General features: G+C 50.2%; 1 protein-coding gene across 4 annotated transcripts in view; it reads left to right on the top strand.

Moving 5' to 3' along the window:
- Positions 1-239: 239 nt before the first annotated feature.
- PDGFRA (platelet derived growth factor receptor alpha) overlaps positions 240-21,370 on the top strand; it is a 43,734-nt gene continuing 22,603 nt past the window's right edge. The window contains exons 1-8 of one of the 4 annotated variants that reach the window (XM_082726742.1): positions 240-523; positions 9,506-9,566; positions 11,569-11,886; positions 14,548-14,808; positions 15,980-16,110; positions 17,343-17,514; positions 17,605-17,794; positions 20,523-20,638. In XM_082726742.1, the coding sequence (XP_082582868.1) occupies positions 9,515-9,566; positions 11,569-11,886; positions 14,548-14,808; positions 15,980-16,110; positions 17,343-17,514; positions 17,605-17,794; positions 20,523-20,638 (1,240 nt within the window). In that variant the 5' untranslated portion in view covers positions 240-523; positions 9,506-9,514. Of the gene's footprint in view, positions 524-1,707; positions 1,729-3,045; positions 3,400-4,379; positions 4,485-9,505; positions 9,567-11,568; positions 11,887-14,547; positions 14,809-15,979; positions 16,111-17,342; positions 17,515-17,604; positions 17,795-20,522; positions 20,639-21,370 lie in introns of those variants that run through there. The other 3 variants (XM_082726744.1, XM_082726743.1, XM_082726745.1) reach the window with 3 other exon arrangements.

Here is a 21,370-nt window from a genome sequence, read left to right as displayed (position 1 = left end):
CAATATAGCAGCGTAGGAAAATAACCCCCTAAATCAGGAGGCGAACTCATTCTGGAAATGATGGGCAGTTTGTATTTTCACGAACCTCTTTCCCGGCAGAACAGCAACACCTCCCCCTTCCACCACCCCCACCCCATCTGGTCTGCTCCCCGCCCCCCAGTTGTTGTCGAAGTCTGGGGGTTGGGACTGGACCCCCTGATTGCGTAAGAGCAAAAAGCGAAGGCGCGATCTGGCTGCGTGGAGATTCAGAGCGCACGGAGTTCGAGAGAAACTTTTATTTTGAAGAGGCCAAGGGGGGGGGGGCGCTTCATTTCCTGACAGCTATTTACTTAGAGCAAATGATTAGTTTTAGAAGGATGGACTATAACATTGAATCAATTACAAAACGCGGTTTTTGAGCCCATTACAGTTGGAGCTAGAGGGAGAAAAACAGAGGAGGGGACTTCAGGAGAGGACTGGAAACCGTGGACACTTTTAACTCCATATGTAGGATTTTCATTACGAATTGACATAGGAGGAGAAGGTAAGAAAGGAGAAAAAAAATGATTTTTGTCTCTAAGAGAAGTTCCTTATCAGGCCCTTTGGGCTCGAAGAGAAGAAACTTGACTCAAACTCTGGGCGATGAGGAAAAAAAAGTTGAATTCCAGCTATGTGTCCCGAGAGTCATTTATGTTTAATAAACTTCACTTGGAGGAAAGATTACCGAGAGCTAGAAAGTCTAGGGATTAAAAAAAAAATTTTTTTTTTCCAGACCTATTTTTAAAAGCAGTGTTTTTCTAACAACTCTATAGCCTCCCAACGAAATTGTTTAGGCTTACATTTTTGAGGTTTCTTTTGGGGTTGGGGGTGGTATTCGTGTATACTGGGACGAGCACCAAGTAATGCTGGGAGTGGGGGCAGAGGTGTTTGCCCTCTTCTTGGCAGTAGGTCCTGGAAGGCGACAGGTTTTTAATGAGTATTTTCATTCCTCGCCCGCGGTTTGGCGGGACAGCGCTGCAGCGGGTGGTGTGGAGCGCGGCTGGAGGGCTGGGGGAGGCGGAGGGAGAGGAGCGCCGAGTGGGGCGCGGAAGGGGGTTGCGAGGAGGGGAGGCGTGAAGGGCTCGGCTGGAGAGGGCCGGACCTCGGGTGCCAGCCGGGGGCACATGGTGCCGGCCGAGGGCGCGTAATTACCGGACGGCGCAGAGCGCCGGGTGCGAGCCGGGGCCAGACACAGCACAACCGGGGCGGCTGCAAGACGAGCAGAGGGGGCGCGGACGGGGGCGAGGGTTTGGGGGGACTCCCCAGCCGTTTGCGGGATCAGTGAAGTGTGAGGGAGAGCGGGCGCCAGTCCCGCAGTGCGCTGGGGTTGCGCGCCCGAGTGCGGGGGCGCAGGCGGCGCGGGCGGGCAGGCGGTCTGGAGTAATGACAAACACATTTGGCCGCGAGTGAAGAAGTCGTCGTCGCCTCGCATTCCAGCAAGTGGGTTTGAGGAATTTCGTACTGCGCTCCAAGGGGCCCTCATTGTGCGCTGTGGTCCCCACCCCCACTCGTCTCTGCGCGTCCCCTTTCCTCGGTGGAATCTTTTTTTTTTTTTTTTTTTTTAATTAATTTTTTTATTTGCAAAGCCCGGGGTTCTATTGCTGCCCAGTCCCGGTCACAGGAAGGAAAGGAGGAGGATCGCCAGAAAAGTGCAGAACTTTTCTTAGGGGAAGTTAGGGACGACTCGGAACGGGAAATCTTGTTTCCCAGGTAAGAGAAAGATGGTAGGCGAACTGGCCTTGTCCCCTTCCTCCGGGCACCTGAGTTCAAGACCCGCCCCCCCTTGCGTGTCCCTTTCCTCGCGTGGCACTCGCCGCTTGCACTCGCCCTGCGCTGCTTCAGCCTCTCCAGTGCCCCGATCTCACTCTTTGCTCCGGCCTCCTTGCCTGCTTCGGAGCCCTCTCCTCGCACCCCTCCTTCCTCTTCCGTCTGTCCTCATGGAAGTCGGTTTTTACTTGTGATATTAACTTCTCCCGGTTGTGCTGGGGAAACGGGCGGCGTCGGTTTGGCTCGGAAACAGCTGGGATCAGAGGTTCTGTTCGGAAAGGGTCGCAGCCAGCTCAGAGCCAGAGGGGCCCCGAGTACGACTGCCCCGGGGGCCAGGAACCGGGCCGCCTGGCCAGGTATTGCCAGTGCTGCCAGTGTCCTGGCCAAACGTCTCCGACGGGAAGAAGTGCTGGGCCGTCTGTCTGGTGGCTGTGCGTCTAGCCAGCAGCCGGAGCGCCCGTCCCTCTCTCTGCTTCCCTAGCCCTGCTAAGACCTCAGGATTGCAGAACGAGTGCTTGGAAGAACTTGCCACTCACCCCATCTGCCAGGGTGAGAGGCAAACCCGGGCTCGAGAGGGAGTGTGGATGGCCTTTATCAGGTCCGGACTGCCCGAGCCCGGCCCGGCTGCCTGGAAAAGCCCCGGGCTGCGCTGTGTGGGAAATGGAGTTTTGGCTCCGCAGCCGAATTGCTCAACGTTTTGGGCCGCCTCGTCTCGCCGCAGTCGCTCGCGACCAGAACTAGGCAGCTTTTTAGGGCAGGGAGATATCCAGAGCACACGGGCAGGACAGTCAGGCGCACAGCTCAGGGGACCAGCACCCCTCAGCCCAGCGAGCGTCCGGGCTGCCTGGAGGGCCGGGAGAGTCACTCCGGGCTTGCCTCCTCAGCCGCAGCCCTGGTGGCTTCGGCTTTAACATCGCCCACCCTTCACCCGCTTCTGACCCACTCGGACCCTGGCGCTTCTGCTTTGCATTCCTTCCCAGTTTTCTTTACCTTTTGGTTTCCTCCTTCTTGGTTTCCCTCTTTACACTCTCTTATAATAAAGGGGCCCTTCCTCCGCTCCCCGACAGGCGAGGGCCCGTCCATCCCCGTTTTGACACCCTGGTCAGTCCCCGCTTCGAGCCTCTTACACAGTGGTGTTTTTGGTTTGACCCAAGTGTAGCTTGGGTGAGTCCCCACAGCGGGAGTGGAGGGTGGGAGGTGGGGCTGGGGGTGGGGGAGGGGCCGGGAAGGAGTGGGTAGCTGACCCTCGGGCCTTGCACCAGTTGTTAAGTGGACCGAGAGGAACTCGAAGCAGAACCTCAGCTCCCGGCCCCAGGTCGCTTTCTTGCTGGGGCGCGGACTGGGGAGGGGTGCAGGGGGAGGGGCAACAGGCCGGGCTTTCCAGCTGCAAACTCGTCTGGCGCCGAGGCGGGCCCGTTTTGTGCCTCCTGGGGACCGGCCGTGGGCGGCGCGCAGCGCCTGGACGCGTCCTGCAGACGTGGTGGCCAGCGCCTTCGTGCAGACTCCAGCGGGTGGACTCCCTCTGGCCTCCGGGAGCTGCGACAGGGCTGCGTGTTGCTGATGGACGAGTGGCAGTTCCGGGGGAGAAGCTAAAGCCTGGTCGGTGACGGAAAGGTGCGGCTCTCAGCGTTCCTTGAGTCTTGGTTCGAGGGGCCCTCGAGCAGCCTCAGCCGTCGGGGTGCGAGGGGGTAGGTCCCGCGCGGGATGCAGGCTCCGGGCAAATTGCTTTTCTCTGCTGCGCCCTGGTCGGGCTCTGCCGCTGCATGTCTAATGGTGAAGTGGCTCTGCGGCGTTTCCTTTTGTTTAAAACGGAACAGAGAGTCGGGAATCTGTTGGAAAATAGGTTGGAGTAGCTACACAGGACCTCGGGTTTGGGGCGCTCCACTCCCAGCCAACGGCAGTCCTCCCCTTCCCGGAGAGAGGGAAGCGAGGGGCGCGCGCGGGCGCGAGAGTGCACTGGGCAGCGGGGACAGAAGTGACCATGGGGGGTGTGTGTGGCAGGGGGGAAGGTTCGGTTCTTTAAAGACGAGGAGGGGTCGCAGTCTCAGCGCTCCGCGGCCGCCTCTGCCAGCGGCTGCCCGCGACCGTGTGGCTCTCGGGCCCATAGGAGGCGCTGGCGCGCGGCTGTAACCCTAAACCCCGGCCGCTCTCCCTCCCACCCCTCCCGGCCCCCTCTCAGGTCTCCGCCGAAAACAATGCAAACGCCCAGCGTCGTGCTCCGAGCGCCGCGGCCTCCGCCGCTCTGAGGCCGGGAGTGCGGCCGGTCGGGACGTTCAGCTCCGACCGAGCGGGCGGTCGTCACCACCCGCCCCGGAGTGACAGCGGTCGAGGGCGTGGGGGCGGCGGGAAGGGAAGCGGCCGGCGCGGGTTCGTGTGCAGCAGCGGGGCCGGAGGCGTGACCGTGCGGAACCTCCCCGGCGAAGCTGGTCGGGCCGCCGGGCCCGAAGGCGCTGTCGGGGACCGGGACCCGGAGCCGGAGCCGGAGCCGGAGCCGGAGCGGCCGGCGGGCCGGGGAAGATTCGCGGGGCCGCTGCGCCCTCTAGTGGCCGTCCGGAGCGCGCGCCCGGTTCTCCTCCTGCCTCTGGCGCTCGGCGAGGCGGACCCGTCAGAGCGCGGCGCTGGGCTCGAGGGCCCCGGGCGGACCGACCCCGTCAGCTTCGCCGCGGCCCCAGGGCCTCGGACAGACGCCTGCAGGCACGGTGCGTGTGGGTCGGGAGGAGCTCGGGGGGCGGCGTGCAGGGTTTGGGGATGCGCTGGGGGCGTCGTCGTGATTGAGTGTGGGACCAGCGGAGGAGGGCGCAGGGGATGAGGTCCCGGGTGCTTTGGGGGGTAGCCGAGGACTTCAGAGACCCTCACAGGGTCGCCGGCGCGGGCGGTCCTTGGCTGTTTTGCGACCCTACGCTGTTGAGCCACGGGAACAGTCGTTTCCAGTCCGCCCGCGGTTCTCGGCTGCGCGGCCGTCGCGGCCCCCGCCGGGCGGGTTTTGTTTTTTTTTGCGATGGGTGACAGTGGCCTGAGAACTGATGGGGCTGCCTGGCCAGGGTCATGGCGTCGCAGTCGGCCACCCGGCGCGGGCCAGGTCGTTTCTCTGCTGCGGGTGTGCGCCATCCCCGGGGTGGCGAGAGCGTGGGGGAAACAAAGCCCCGGATCCCCCGACCTCCTCTCGAGGGGCTTCTCCTGCCGAACCCTCGGAACTTGTGCGGCCCGGCGTGGCAGCGCCGTCTTCCGGGCTCCCGAGGCCCCGCGGCCCTAGCCGGCTCGCTCGCAGCGACGGTGCCGGTGGTGCCTGTCCCCCGCCTCCCCAAATTCTCCCAGGGCTCCGAGGACAGTGGAGCATTTTCGGCAACAGTTTGCCTCTTCCTGCTTCCATTCTCTGGGCTCTGGACTGAGGTCACCGTGACACCTAAAAGTACGATGGGAGAATGGAAGAGATTGGAAGTTAAGATTTGGGACATTTTAGCACAGAACTTCCAGCGGGGTGTGTGTGTGTGTGTGTCTCCACGGAGTCCGGGACGCGCGTCCTTGGACCAACACTGTCATCTGCTGGCCATACTTGAGAACTGCAACGACCCTCTGGGAATGGGCTTCGCGGAGATTCTAATCAAGTTGTGGCTTGAGGAAGATGCATTCCCTGCCTGGTAACCAGGTGGAAGGTGACGACGCGTTTCTTACTGCAAAGCTGCAGAAATCACGGGGCTGATCGCATTTGTTTTGTGGGCTTTTGTGTAGTTTCTGCCTTAAGTTTGTTCTTCGCATTTGTGTAGTGAGCAAGCTGCAGCCATATCACGTCTGACTCTCAGAGCAGATCTGTCCAGAAGCTGGGTGGGTATTTGCATATCCCTTAATGAGTGCGGCGCTGGAGTCAGGAGCTTGGTGATCTTGGGTTCAGGTGCACCGTAAGCGACTACACCCAGCTTTGTTTGTCTCATTGAGTCACACCAGTTTGGCGACAATGAAGAGGAAGTCTCCTTTCAGTTGGTGGCTAAGTATCTGGTGCAGAAGAGCAGAAAGGTTTACGGGCTCCGATTGTCCCATAAAATGCTCCCGTGTGAAATAATACTCCAGCCACCACCCATCCCTGGAACGTCTAATGGAACGCATGCGGGGAGATCAGAACGGCAAAACGCCATCTGGTGGGGTGCGGATCCCGGTAAACACACCCTTCCGTGAAGTTGCCACCGGTGTCGACCCGCATTTTGGATTGCTGGGGCTAGAGCTACGAGACGGGCTACGTTTGTCGCAGGGATAAAGTGGGATATGTAATTTTCACAGTTAGAATTAACTTAGAGCTGAAATTAACCGAGCCTCGGAAATCTGAATCTTGAGGTTGTCAGTGGCTTTGGGGACCGTGAGAGAGTCTCCTGTGGCCTTTAATCATGCCAGGGTGGGGTGAAATTCAAGATTCAGCGGCTCCGTGGCGGGGGTACGTTGAGCCATTGGCGATTCGGAGGCTAACCTTCTGGATTTCTGAGAAGGCCAGCCTGCTCTCACTTCTCGAAATAGTGCCCAAGCTCTGTTTACTCTCTAGCTTAGCATGTTGTCTTTGGTTATTGAGTTGCTTTCCAAGGCTCTTCACTTGTGTTTGCAGAACAGGGGGGTGGAAGCCCATTAAGGACAGTGGGTGCAAACAGATTTCTTTTTCTAATGTGATCATGTGTGCTGGTTTGAATTAAAACAGCCTGCCTTGATTGTACAGCAGCAGGCCTTCATCTAAGCTGAGTTTAGATCCTCGTCTTCAGTATGCAGGCGATGAAGGGCAAGTTCAAAGGCCTCTGGGTCTGACTTTCTCAATAAGTAGAAGTTCAAGGAGTTACTCTGACGTTCATTTCATCTCAGACATTTGGGCAGGGGGTCACCTGGGTGGCACAGTTGGTTGAGTGTCCCACTGACTCATTATTTCAGCTCAGGTCATGGCCTCGGGTTTGTGAGATCCAGCCCTGTGTCAGCTCCGTGCTGAGCAGAGAGTCTGCTGGGATTCTCTCTCCCTCTCCCTCTGCTCCTCCTCCCACTCATGCTCTTTCTCTTTCAAATAAAGAATCTTCATAAAACATCTTCGGAGTCTGCAGGACTCTTAGGTCGATATAAAAACCAATGGCTGCAGTTTTCAAAGCGCGCTTGACTAAACTGTAACTTAGTCTTTATAATAACGTGGCAAGGCAAGCCAGCAAGTTAGGTGTTACCATTCCCTATAATAGAAGAAGAGCCAGAGGTTCAGAGAGATGAACTAAGCAAGCATCGATATAGGATGAACCTAGTCCAAAGCAGTTTCCATCGTACTTCGGAGACCAGGAATGAGAAAGACCAGGGAATGCCATGGAGGAACCACGGGTCCCTTGGCCTGAGCGAGAACGTGGCACACATCTCTTTTCCCTATTTCTCTTAACCCTTGGCCTTGATTTCTGCGTTGTGGTTATAGAGGATGAAGCCTGAAACCAACTTGTAGCTGGCATGAGAAGATACGATTATGATTTTTTAACAAAACAGATTTGGATGAAGTCCGCTGCTCTCCTTGCAAAGTGGTTTGTTCTTGCTGACTCCTTTCTCTGAATCTGTACAGTTACTTGTGTTTGCGCATCTGACTATTGGATATGCTCCAGGGTGGGTGAGTGGGTGGGGTCTACTGATGACGGGTTAGTGTGTACTCCCTGGGTGGACAAGCCCCAGAAATAACGAGCCAGACTCTTTGAGATCCTTGCTATGTGCCCCGTAGGCAAGGAGGCCTTCCTCTCCTGTTGTTTACCATTGCCTCCCTGTAGGGCAAATGCTGCAGTTACTCACGATGAAATTGTCTTGAGTTGCATATGAGTAATGACGCGAAACTTTCCAAATATGCCTGGGTTTTTAGCCAGGGAACTACTCTTATCAGAGAAGGGAGTTGGAAGTCTTCGGCAAATACATGTTGATTCTCAGTGTTGGGATCGTTATCACTGGCTCTCCGGGCTCGCTCTCATTGCCCACGTAGCTTGTCACTAAAGATTCCTCCCTGGCAGCAGGGCTGCTGTATCTGTAGGCACAGAAGGAAAGCTGGTGGGGCTGGCCCAGGGCAAACAGCTCCTCAGAGCCCTTCTCCTAAGCTCGGGAATGCTTTAAAGATGCACCATTGGCAAGTCCTGCTCCAGAAATACAGGATATAAATGTGATAAAACCCAAGACATCAAGCTGGCTCTGGAGGGCTCCTTTGAAGTTGGCTAAGTGGATTATCAGTGGGAGGCTGATATTTATATGTACAAACACACAGGCCGTTACTGCTAATTGTGGTAAATCAGGCTGGCTGGCCTGGCTCGGGGACCTGCTGTGCCCGTCACCACAGCAGTGAGGAAACCCTGCAACCCCTGCCCCCCTCAAGCTCCCGGGTACATGCCAGGAGCCTCAGAAGCCATCAGCGAGCCAGCATTGTGCAAATTGCATTTGGGTTCAAGCGCTGCAATTGTATTTCTCTCACTAGGGTGAGCAGAGAAGGGAAACAGGGCCCCAATTTGCATGAGGAAATAGTGCTGGGAGAGGGAGGGAGGAGACACACAAGGCTGAAGCACTGACCTTCCCTTGAGGGAGACCATATGGTGAATTGGAGAGAGCATGGCTTTTGCATCACACAGACTTCGTGTTAGAATTCTGGCTTTAGCGCTCACTGTGTGACTTGGGGTGACTTGCTAAACTTCTCTGAGCCTCAGCTGGCACTTTTAATTAAAATCAAGTATGTCTCAGGGTTATTATTAATAGACATGGCATACAGATTTAGCACGTGTTTCCTGTCCAAGCCTCCCCTCCCCGCCCCCTGCCAGCATTCTGCCTTTCACTCTGTCTTCCTCCTGCATTTTCGCGGTAGAATTTGATGTAGCAGAAATCTGGGTTGTGCATATTGGGCCATCTGAAAGCAAAAATGCTTTTTGTTGTTGTTGTGTTTTCTTGGTTTGTCTGTTTCAGGCCAGTTGACTCAGGAATCATGAACACATCTTAGTTTCCAAAGCTAGCCGTGGAACAAATGAAATCCCGTGAAGGCCTTCCATTGCATGCTTTGGGGTTTTGAGCAAGGCAGGGGCCCAGGACATCCCAGGCTAAGACTTAGGTGATTTTTTTTTGGTGGGATATCCTAAGGCTTGCATCCCCACTGGTCCTCCCCCCGCCCCACCCCATCCACACCTCTGCATGGCAGAGGGACGTCCTTCAATTGACATGGGTTTTGACTTTAAAAAACATGACATCAGAAAGGCTCCTCTATAAAAAAAAAAATACTTGCTGTAGCCAAAGCATCTTTTTTTTGCAAAGGTTGTGGAGGATGTGGACTTCACCACGTACTCTCTGTAGCAAAACATGCCATTGACAACCTATTTTGAGTGAAAACAGCTCCATTAATGGAAGTTGAGTAAATAACGTGGTGCTTTTCACATTCTTCATTTCAGTGGGTTAAAAGGAACAGATCTTCTATACACTTGGATGCATTCTGAGACCATAAAAGCCAGACTTTTCTGGAATTTGGAAGCTGTGTGCGATCCAAAAGGGTTTCAGCTTCAGATGGCTCCTGTCATGATCCTGGGGTCCCTTTGGGCTGTGGGATTCTTTTTTAGGTATCTTAACGGCTTTAACCATGAATCTTAAGGCGAGGTATTTTCGACTAACATGATGCTGTTAACGTTTTCCATATTGCAAAGCACAAAAAGAACGAGGCTCACTGGTGGTTTTATTGGCTAACGCTGCTTCTGTTTGACGTTTGATTTTCCAGTTTTCTGGAATGATGGGGACCTCCCTTGTGGCCCTGCTGATCTTAGGCTGTCTCCTGCCAGGTAAGGATCCCAGTACTCTTTGACTTCATTGTTCTGGGGGAAGCCTTGCCTTCTAAGTTCTGTGCTCTGGGAGTGTGTTCCCAGTGCTCAGCAAACACAGTCCAAAAGTGGGGGTGGGGAGGGAATTCGAAAATGATGAGAAGTTAATGTAGAATGACCACAGACCTTCAGTGCCCTTTGCTGTATCCTGTTAACTCCAGTTAAGGAATGCTCACCAGTGGTAATTTTAATATACGTATAATCCTGGCATGGAAACGTGGTAGGAATAATAGCCTAAATTTTGCCCACCGCGCTTTTTCCCTGGGACATGGGTTTCCGGAGACTTCACGAATGTTCGAAGGAAATAATTCATGTCCAGGGAATCATACCTGTCTTTAAGTGGAACATGCTTAGATTGCTGGAAAAATCTTGGAGCCGTCTTTCCCTCTTGCAATCTGATTGGTAGCATATTTGACTCTTGGGAAATCTTACTGACATTTTCTACCAGGAGGATATTATTGGGACCATTTGCGGAAACATTTACTAGCACTTTTTAGTGTTCATCCAGATGTTTGTACGTCACAGATGTTCACCGGGAGCCCAGTGTTTTTCTGGCGGGAGGAGTTAAGTCTGTTCGTGTCTGTAGGGCTTAACCTATATGGGCATGTTAGCAGGAAGCAAGGTCAGTGGCTCGGTAGTTCCAGATTCCACCAAGGATACCCCGCCTGCAGGAGTGGGTGACCAGAGGCACTCGTGACTTCAGCCTGGAGCTACAAGTCACCGTGGGCGCATAGTGCAGTTGGGTTGGGCTCCAAAGGAGGTCAGAGACCACTGATTAATAATGAAGTCATGGGCGCCTGGGTGGCTCAGTGGTTAAGCCGCTGCCTTCGGCTCAGGTCATGATCTCAGGGTCCTGGGATCGAGTCCCGCATCGGGCTCTCTGCTCGGCAGGGAGCCTGCTTCCCTCTCTCTCTCTCTCTCTGCCTGCCTCTCCGTCTACTTGTGATTTCTCTCTGTCAAATAAATAAATAAATAAAATCTTTAAAAAAAAAATAATGAAGTCAAAATATCTCTTCTGTTTTATAGGGGAAGCGGGACTAAAGTTTTAGGCTCTAAGATGAACTTAGAGTTTTAACTCTTGGACTTTAAATATTCTCCCTTAAAAAAGTTAAAATCCAGGGGCTCTCAGGTTGGCTCAGGCAGTAGATAGAGCGGGACACGCTTCATCTCAGGGTCATGAGTTCAAGCCCTGTGTTGGGTGCAGAGCCTACTTATAAATAAAACTAAGTTAAAATTAAAATCTCTATCATCCGGGACGCCTGGGTGGCTCAGTTGGTTGGACGACTGCCTTCAACTGAGGTCATAATCCTGGAGTCCCTGGATCGAGTCCCGCATCGGGCTCCCAGATCCACGGGGAGTCTGCTTCTCTCTCTGACCTTTTTCTCGCTCATGCTCTCTCTCTCAAATAAATAAATAAAATCTTAAAAAAAAAAAAAATCCCTATCCTCCTGCTTGGGTTTCTGGGAGGCCATTAGCGAGAAGGCATGCCCGAGTGTCGTGCAGAATGGAAGAGACTAGTTCTTGAGCACAAACCTGCTTTGTGCGTTGTGCAGCCTCCCTGGCCCTGTCCTCACCCCATTCCGTACGAAGGGGAGCGCCTGCAGGGCCTGTGGACACTGAAGAAGCCACATGTGCTCGCATCTCCGCCCTCTTGGGATATTTTATGGTCACACATGGGAGTCTGAAATAGGGAATGGGAACCAGGCGTCCTCTCTCCCATCTGAGTGTTCGCTGGGGTGAATCCCGGGGTGGGGTGAGGCTTCTGAGGCCTTTGGAGCATTTGCTGCTCTCAGCAGATGCGGCGGCTGGTAGAATGGGGGGCCTTTCATGGGCATCCAGGCTAACGGATTTTTGCGCAGAAGCGGTCATTGTTCCCGTAAGCCGCGGCTGTTGCCGCTGTCAGTTCCCTGGGGGAGACGGTCCTTTCTGGCGGCGCCTATTCAGAGCCTGTTTCCTTTTACAGGGCCCGGCCTAATCCTCTGCCAGCTTTCATTACCCTCGATCCTTCCAAACGAAAATGAAAAGGTCGTGCAGCTGAATTCGTCCTTTTCTCTGAGATGCTTTGGGGAGAGTGAAGTGAGCTGGCAGTACCCCATGTCTGAAGAAGAGAACCCCAATGTGGAAATCAGAAATGAGGAGAACAACAGCGGCCTCTTTGTGACTGTGCTGGAAGTGGTCAACGCGTCCGCGGCGCACACAGGCCTGTACACTTGCTATTACAACCACACGCAGACGGAGGAAATGGAGCTCGAAGGCAGACACATCTACATCTATGTGCCAGGTGAGCTGTGCGGGGGGCCCCCTCCTTCCCCCGAACCCCGTGCGTGACCCCCCCCTCCCACCCCCCGCCACCAGCCCGGTTAGCGTCTGGAGAAATAGGAACATCATAAATGTGTAAGGGAGAAAACTTGGAAAGTACGAGAGAACGCACATTAAATCAAGGTCGCTTGGGAGACCATTATCAAGAAATATTTATGGGGGACGTTTGGAAACCACGTGAAGTTTTAGAAATCATTTGTACCATAGCATGTTTTATTCACGTTCTGCAAAAAATCTGAAATGATCTCGTTTCGGTTCAGCCAAGTTTGACAAGTGTTTGGTTTATTTATTGTGTGTCAGGCCCTGGGCGAAGTGTTGGGGACACGAAAAGTAAGTAGGTAGATCGTGTCTTGGAGGTGCTTATCGTTTCTTTTACTGGCTTCTCAATAACCAGGCTATTCTTTTCAGATGGAATGAAATACATATTTTTGATTAATTAGGGGGAGTTTTTCCTTTTGATTAAAATTCGGGGCAAATTGATACTGATGATGCTGTCTCTGACCGGTGAGAAGCAGGTGCCAAGACAGGAGTTAAAATGGGATGAAGCACACTAGGGATTGAGGAGGGGCGGCCTGTGAAGGATCCCACAGAGCCTGCCTGGAAGGGCTGTCTACCTATGTTGTCGGTGTGACCTTAAATGGAGGAGAGAAGGAAGGAAGGTAGAGTAGATGAGTCCTAGAACTCTGCGTTGAGAAAGTCTAAGAGGCTGAGGAACCCCAGTGCCCCACAGCCCTTGGCTAGTGACCCCTCCGGATGGCATGGCCTTGGGGTGTGATGGGTTTCAGAGCCTGCCCTTAGAGTGGAGGACAGTGTGGTGCTTCTCCTAGTCGACCCGTTAATCAGCCAGGCTTAGCCATGAGCTTGAGATTCATTTGGTTTGCCACCCAGCTAGTATTCCCCGGGCCCTCCTTGCAGGGATCGAAATCCCCATCTGTATCTGTGTCTTGTGTCTTCGATGTTCCTTTGTGCCTCTCTGTCTCTCTGTGTCTCTGAGTCTATACCATCGCTGTCTGTATCCATCTCTGTCTGTGTCCATCTCCGTCTGTGTCCATCTCTGTATCCGTCTCTATCTCTATCCATGTCTTGTCCATCTCTGTCTGTATCTGTCTCTCTCTGTATCCATCTCTGTCTGTATCTGTCTCTGTATCTGTCTCTATCTGTATCCGACTCTGTCTGTATCCGTCTCTGTCTGTATCTGTCTGTCTCTGTATCTGTCTCTATCTGTATCCATCTCTGTCTGGATCCATCTCTGTATTCATCTCTATCTGTGTATATTGGCTTCTACCAAGGACAGTTGTTTTAAAGGAGGGCCATGATGTTATTCAAACATCACATAGATAGTGCATAATGGTAGGGATGACTTGCATTTTTAAAGGAGGCCTTGGCTGTTGTGTTAGAAATATCAAACTGTATATTTTAACCTGAGATGAATTTGTAGCTTTGCTGAAATCTTGACGAACAGAGCTCAGGGATGTGGAACTCTGAACATGAACTCAGGTAACAGCAGTCTTCGTACTTAAATTAAAAGAGGCTATAGTTGGATTACTTGGCTTAAAGCAGACAGATACACAAACTGTTGATAACTCTTGCCATCCTGTTTTGGCAGAGGTGAGGTAAGGGGGTCTCCGAAGTATATCTTCCTATCTTTCTGCCTTTTCCTTGTAAGTTCCCCCCAGCCCCCAAATCGGCTGCTCTTCTTGTCCTCTGTAACTGTGGGCGGCCCATGGGATCTAGACCCTCTTCATTTCTTTCATGACACTCTTTAACTGCCTGGACCCTCCTTCCTAAAAATAAAAGGTTTTGTTTTAAGAAGGGTAGGCATTTAGAATGTCACCCCAGCTTTATTCACACATAAATGCCTCCTGCTTTGAAGAGAATGGAATATGGGCTTGTTAAAGGCATATGGTGTTTTGATCTTTTGTTTGTTTTGATCTCTTAAGATTGTCCAAAAATTCTTGTTCTCCCTTCCCCTCAGCACAAACGTCATCCAAGTAGGCTCTGAACTGCTGTCAGTTAGAGATCTTCTTATCTGTACCGGTGGAGAGTAAGGGGCCCTTCAGAACCCAACGTTTGACACCCTTAGAACTCCTTACTGTAGTAGCTTACATAGCTGGTTTTCTTTTAGAAATAAAATTCTCAGGCTGTGGAACTGTAAATTGTTTATTACTTGACAGATTATTTTTTAATAGATTCTCTGTACTACTTTTCAGTGATACTGACTATAGGCAATAGGAATTTTTGAAATTAGGAATATTTTCCTCTTGTTTCGAATAGACTTGGTGATCGATCATTTTTTCAGTAGTGCTTAAATTTTGATTTCAACTCCTAGCTAATTTATAGTCATCACCAGCCTTTTTTTTTTTTTTTTCCCACTAGGGTACAGGTATATTGGTGGGGTTCATACTTTGTGTTATTTTGTTGTTCATACTATATTTTATTTTGTTCATACAAAACAGCCTTCTAGCTCTTAAGATGGTTAATATCATTGTGAACATTCTGGATATATGTGAAGGTATCATTCATACCTAATGCGATTTCATGCCAGTGAGATAATTTTTCTGAGTATAATAGGTAAAGGTGAAGGTAATGCCTAACGTGTTTTTCTCTCTTCGCCAAACCACAGACCCAGATGTAGCCTTTGTACCTTTGGGAATGACCGATTATTTAGTCATCGTGGAGGAGGATGATTCTGCCATCATACCTTGTCGCACGACTGACCCCGAGACTCCGGTCACCTTGATAAGCAGTGATGGGGTGGTGCACGCCTCCTATGACAGCAGACAGGGCTTCAATGGGACCTTCAGCGTCGGGCCCTATATCTGTGAAGCTACCGTTAGGGGGAAGAAGTTCCAGACCATTCCATTTAATGTTTATGCTCTAAAAGGTACTTGCTTCTTCTCTCTCCTTTACATAAGAGTTAAAAAAAGGATAATTCAATGTATATGGATGGGATTTTAAAAAAATCATAGTCCCTAGTAATGGAGACCCTAAATATTTGGGGATTTCGCACCCCACCTTTGCCATAAAATGTTAGGCTGCCATCTGTGTCTGAAGTAATACTAAGCTTAGCATTACTAACGGCAAATGCTCCTTTATCCCAGTAAGATTTCCTATTTCATCAGTTGACTTCAAAATACTGTGAGGAATTCTTTTCTCGCATAAGCCTCTTACTGTTGTACCCACATTCCTGACTGCAGAGGCCCTAAATACAAACACACACCTGTGGGGGGTAGATGCCTCGATTAACTTCAATAACTTAAGATTCTGATTCTGAGCGAAGCTTGTTGCTGTAGTCCTGCCTTTGATGTGAGTGGTTCATGTGAATGGGAAGGAAGAATGTGTGTTCAGGGTCAGAAGTTTGGGGTTAGCAAATGCTACTGAACGCTGGGTAAGGGCCTTTTTATGCCAGCGCTGTGCTTGGTTCTAGAAAAGAACTGAGAATAGCTGAGTAGCAGGTCGGGGAGAGAGAGAGGGGTAGGGGAGGAGCAGAGTGCCCAGAGCAGTGCTGGTCAGTCAAGGCTGGTTGATGAAATGAGTAAATACATCCATAAAGCTGGTTGCAGAAGAGGAAAGCCATCCTCAACTCAGATGCTCAGGAATGGGGGACTCTGTTCCATTGGAATTTAGGTTTAGTATGGTTACTGTTGCGTGTGTAGGTATTTTGTGTGTGTGTGTGTGTGTACGCTATTTTATAACTGTGCCAAATTACATACGTCAGCACAAAATCAAAGCTGCTGAGACTTTAAACATTTTGTCTTGATCACAGTGGTTTGAAAATTATTTTTTTATGGGCAGCTTGGTGGCTCAGTTTAAGTATCTGCCTCTTGCCTTGGAGTCAGAGTCATATTCTTGGGGTTGTGAGACTGAACCCCGCATCAGGGCTTAAGATCTCGCTCTTTCTTTGCCCCCTCCCCCAAAACAAACACACAAAAAGCTTAAAAAGAAAAGAAAATATTTTTCAGGGTTTTAAAAAGGAAAGCAAACCCAAACCTTACAATGGTTCTTAACTGTATTACGGGTATTGAGGTTCTTGTGTCTGTTCTTCTTTTCAATAGCAACATCAGAACTTGATCTAGAAATGGAAGCTCTTAAAACTGTGTATAAGTCAGGGGAGACGATTGTGGTCACATGTGCTGTCTTTAACAACGAGGTGGTCGACCTTCAGTGGACGTACCCCGGAGAAGTGGTAGGTACCTGCAGGGCTCTTGGTGGCATGGAGAAGAGCCCAGCAGGCCTGGAACACCCGTCACTGGTGGCGCAGGATCCCGGGCTTCTCAAGAACTCAGCTTCCCATCTCTGCAGTGAGCCTGTTCTACTAGATCACTTCATGGCTCTTTGGGCAGTGGGAGAGGTGGAGACGCTAGCTGCAGCAGACCTGCAGAATCTATGTACGCTGAGCCTTTTTCTTCCCCACAAGTCAGAAAGAAATAGGAAGGTTCTATCTACATGGTTTTGTCTGTCTGTCTGTCTGTCTGTCTATCTAATTCCCTTTCCCTCCTGATTTGTACATTTCTGCTCCCTGTTCTTTTTTTGGCATTTGATAGCTTCTCTCATTTTACCCATTTCTCTCTCCTCTGCTTTGGCTTCCCCTCCTCCTCCTTCTCTGGGGCATCAGTTGGAAGTTGGGCATTTTCACATTCAACCTTAGAACCTCATGCATTGAAGAGACATTCATAGTCTGATACGCATACATCTTCCCTGGCTATGAGGGAGTTTGGTCTCACTGTTCATACTTGATTGGCCTTAATCCTTAAAGCATAAACATTCTGCTCACTTACTGAAAATAGACATTTTCCCCCCAAACCACAGTACCTGCATTTTGGCCCAAAAATACATAATCTAAGTATCAATTTTATAAAACAAAAGTTTTCATCAGGTAATAAAAATAATTCAGGTTTATTTTCATAATGTTACAAAATTGAGAGAAACAGAGGAGAAGCCACTTCCCAGGACATCACCATTAATATTTTAGGAAGATGAGTCCTTTCGGTACTTGGTATACAGAATAAATGCAATCATTAATTGGTATTAGGCTTTAAATAGTACTTTGTCGTATCCTTTTTCCTTTAGCAGCATAGCACAGACACCTTACTATGTCATTAAATGTCCTTTTAAAATACGATTTTCTAAGGAGCTAGTCTAAGAACATTTTTTAAAAATTAGACTTTATTTTTTTAGAGCTGTTTTAGGTTAGTAGTAAAATTGAGTGGTCGGTACAGAGATTTCCCATTAGCCTCTGCCCAGTGCATGCACAGCTCCCCGTTGTTATCGACAGCCCCGTGGGGTTGGTGGGGGAGGACATTACAATCTAGGAACCTACATTGGCTTCTCATCCCCACCCATGGGCTGTAGTGTACATGAGGGTTCACTCTTCAGAGCTAGTTTTTGAAAGTTGGTTTTCCTCCTCTCCTGCTGTAGAAAGGCAAAGGCATCACCATGCTGGAGGAAATCAAGGTCCCGTCCATCAAACTGGTGTATACGCTGACGGTCCCCGAGGCCACGGTGAAAGATAGTGGAGATTACGAATGTGCTGCCCGCCAGGCCACCAAGGAGGTCAAAGAGATGAAGAAAGTCACCATTTCTGTCCATGGTACATTCTGCTTTCTGAAATGTCAGTCGTCCCTGCTGCTCGCGATCCACTCTGGTAATCGTTACTTAATGGAAACTCTTCCCCCTACAGAGAAAGGGTTCATTGAAATCAAACCCAACTTCAGCCCGTTGGAAGCTGTTGACCTACATGAAGTCAAACATTTCGTGGTGGATGTGCAGGCCTACCCCCCTCCCAAGATATCCTGGCTGAAGGACAATCTGACTCTGATTGAAAATCTCACAGAGATCACCACGGACATAGAAAAGATTCAGGAAATCAGGTAAAGAAACACCCTTCCCACATACGCATTTCTTTTTACTGTTTCCCTCAGGATAGACGGAGGTTTATGCAGGTCTGTGACACATGGATGGACCTAGAAAATGAGCAGTCTGACCTGGGAGATACTTGAAATCAGGTGCCCTTCATGATAACCATTGCCCTGGGCTAATACTGTTGATAAATATTTAACAACAAAATGAGAAGGAGGAACTAAAGAGCTGTGTTCCCAGTGAAAGACCATTTCCTGCATCCAGGACAGGATGGAGGAAGGAAGTCAGGTGGGACCCACTTGAGCTGAAGATATTTGATGACATCCACCATCTGTATGGCAAGGAGATAACGTATGATGAGGCCATTCATCACTTAAACCTACATGAAGCAAAACATCACTAGTTTCATCAGAAACACATTTGCCTAAGGGAGGCTTCTTCTGGAAATAGGAGTAGTGGCTGCTTAGACCTGGTTTAGAGCAAATGGATTCTCACTCTCCGAGGAGACAGTCTCCGGCCCCCATCTCTTACGTAGGGGTGGAGTAAGTTACCTTGGCCTCAGTCTCCATGTCTATAAAGTAAGGTTAAGAGTATCTTATGTCCTTCAAGGCAGGGAATTAGACCAGATGACACTTGAGGTCTCTTGCAGTTTTTAAATTCTGATTGGAATCGCAGAGCAGAAGGCACATCCTGCGCTAGGTTTTCTGACCCCGTGCCCTCATCAGAAACACCATGCCAGAGAGGCGCATGTCAGTCCTCTCTTTCTGGCCCTCAGGGAAGAAGGGCAGACCCTCTCTCCTTGGTTCACTTCACCTTGGGACTTGCTTGCTTCTTTGTGAACTAAATCCCATGTGTCACTGAGAAGTAGTATCTGAGCAAACAGAGTTGTATAGCCTCTGGAGTACAGCGATGTTAAGAGTGTCAAGTGCTGAATCTGGAGGGCTTTTCTGATGACACAAGGGGAAGGTGTGCAAAGACATGGGCAGGGCCAAACTTGACTTAGGGCTGTGAGGCCAGAGAGGAGCAAGGTAGTCCTGGCACAGCTAACAACTTGGGATGCTTGTAGGCATGCTCTCCGCAGGCCAGAGTGAGAGTCAGGACCAGACAAAGCTCGCCAGTGGAAAGGTGTGGGAAAGCTGCCTGTGAAAGTGATCCAAGAGCTCCTAGCACAGATGCGCTTAGTTCCCATGGTGGGCCAGGGACCATAAGGATGAATGCACCGAATGGGGGATATGGCTTCCCTGGAGCTTTGGACTAGTGGATCTGCCAGTTTCCTTGGCTGAGCCAGTGGAGACAGTGAATGACAGAGGATCATGTGATGACGACTAGCTAGGGGTGCCTACGGGGACTTGCTCAGAAAGTTCTGGTCTGGAGCACGTCCCGCATGGTCCCCGGTGGACAAAGCAGCCCCCTGTGCTCCCATTAACGGTGTTGGTGCCTGGCATCTTGGACTAGAAGACTCTATGTTTACAGCATAACTTTGGGGCTTCAAATTCCTTCCACACGTATAATTTCATTGAATTCATTCTGGAAAGGACACTGTGCTGTAGCACATGATAGTTATCCCACGCTACACGTAAGGACGCCGAGGCGTGGAGGTTTTCAGTGATGCCCCAGCTCTTCTCACTTGGTGACTAGCGCTTTTCCCATCCATCCCGTTGCTTTTCAGCACTGTGATGTTTTACTTACTCGTTTATTTAAAGATTCATTTATTTTAAAGATTGATATTTTTATTTGACATAGCAAGAGAGCACAAGCGGGGGGGGGAGTTGAAGCGGGAGAAGCAGGCTCTCCACTGAGCAGGGAGCCCAGTGCGAGGCTCAAACCCAGGACTCTGAGATCATGACCTGAGTTGAAGGCAGACACTTAACCTGCTAAGCCTCCGAGGTACTCTTGTGAGGTTTCAAAAAGAAGGGCAATCAAATGGGCAAATACTTTATTGATGAACCCACACAAACACACAGAGCCAGATGTCATTTATAATACATGGACGAAATCTTCAGGGGAAACTTCCCTTTAATAAAGTATGAAGAAATAGATTTTTCTAATTTCTTCTAATAGGCAATGCAATCTTTTGCTTTATCGGTATTGAAGCATAAAGAAGTTGCATTGGAAGAAGCCTTGCTCCATTCCTGCCGCCATGTGCCCTGGTCTCCCTGCCTCCCCCAGCTGAGGGAAATAACCTTTATTAGTTTCATTAGATTCTTCTGAAACCTTCTAGAGTTTTCTTTAAGCAAATACCAGCAAGTAGGAAGGTTAAGTCCTGGAGATCTCTCCATGACAGTGTGCAGACTGTGTCAGCATTCTTTCTTCAAGAATGCCCCCATTGTTTGGCTGTACCACCTCGATGATGGATATTTAGGGGAAGCAGGTATTTTTAAAAAGGTAAAAATCAAGTTTTTGTTTTGTTTGTTTGTTTGTTTGTTTTTTAAAGGAAAGTTGGTATGTGTCTGTTTTGTTCAGAAGTCAGGCCTTAACAGAACCGATTGCTGTTCTAGCCACATAAGCTGTTGCTCATCAAGATACATGGTCTTCGTTTGAGAATTAAGTGTCTGTAAGTCAGACCTTCACTGTGTAGAAAGGGCACCGAAAATCCCAGAAAAGCGATGATGCAGACTAAAAAAAACAGTATGTTTTTACTTTTTACAAAATCAGACTTGAACGTGAACATGGTAACTGTTGGAACAGTTGGCATCTGTTTGGCTCCGACTTGCTGACACAGAGTCCTTGTCATTTCAGATATCGGAGCAAATTAAAGCTGATCCGTGCTAAGGAGGAAGACAGTGGCCACTACACAATTGTCGTTCAAAACGAAGACGATGTGAAGAGCTATACTTTTGAACTCTTAACTCAAGGTGCGTCAGGCAGTATGAAGATAATGGTAGCTCAGTGACTGTGTAAATGAGTGCACCCCCCTCCCCCCTACCGCCAAGGAGAGCCTGGCACTTTTCCTCCCAGCGGGTGAAGAGAAAAACAACACTTCATGGGAAACGCAGTGGGTGTAGACGTCACCTGTCAGGGAGAGCTTTGTTGGCCTTAGGAATTCACACAGTTCTGGGAAGTTCCGAGCTGCTCTGTAACAGTCTGGGGGAATTCCTAGCTTACAACACCACCTGCTTCTCAGGCTGGCTCCTCCAGTTCTTGGAAGAGGAAAGTGATGGTTTTGGTCCAGATGACCTCAGGTTGTTCCAGAGAGTTTTAGCCTTTTTGCTTCGCTCCCCTCACTGGCATCCACGGCGCAGTGGCCCTTACTTACCAGGAGGGCGTGCCTCAGTCTCTCCATGTTCACGTCCAGCCCTTGTTCGCTGGATACCTGCCATGTGCCCAGGACTTCTTACAGGCTCCCTTAACCCTCCCAGTAAACCTATGATACAAATGCTAGCATATTTCTAATTTATTTGAGCAAGGATTAAAAAAAAAAAAACCTTTAAGAGCTAGTCACATTCTACAGATGCACTTTGGTAAATGCTGCTTTACATTATATACTAGGGCTGAATCCATTAGTTAAACCCCAAGCCTTAAGACAGCTTTAAGAACCTCCTTGCTTTTCAAGCCAAATAGCCACAGGGGCCTTTTGCTTTCCTCAC

Source organism: Mustela nivalis (assembly GCF_964662115.1).
Source record: "Mustela nivalis genome assembly, chromosome: 4".
Classification (NCBI taxonomy): domain Eukaryota; kingdom Metazoa; phylum Chordata; class Mammalia; order Carnivora; family Mustelidae; genus Mustela; species Mustela nivalis.
The sequence above is the reverse complement of the archived record's forward strand: the minus strand, read 5'-3'. Positions and strand labels throughout refer to the sequence as shown.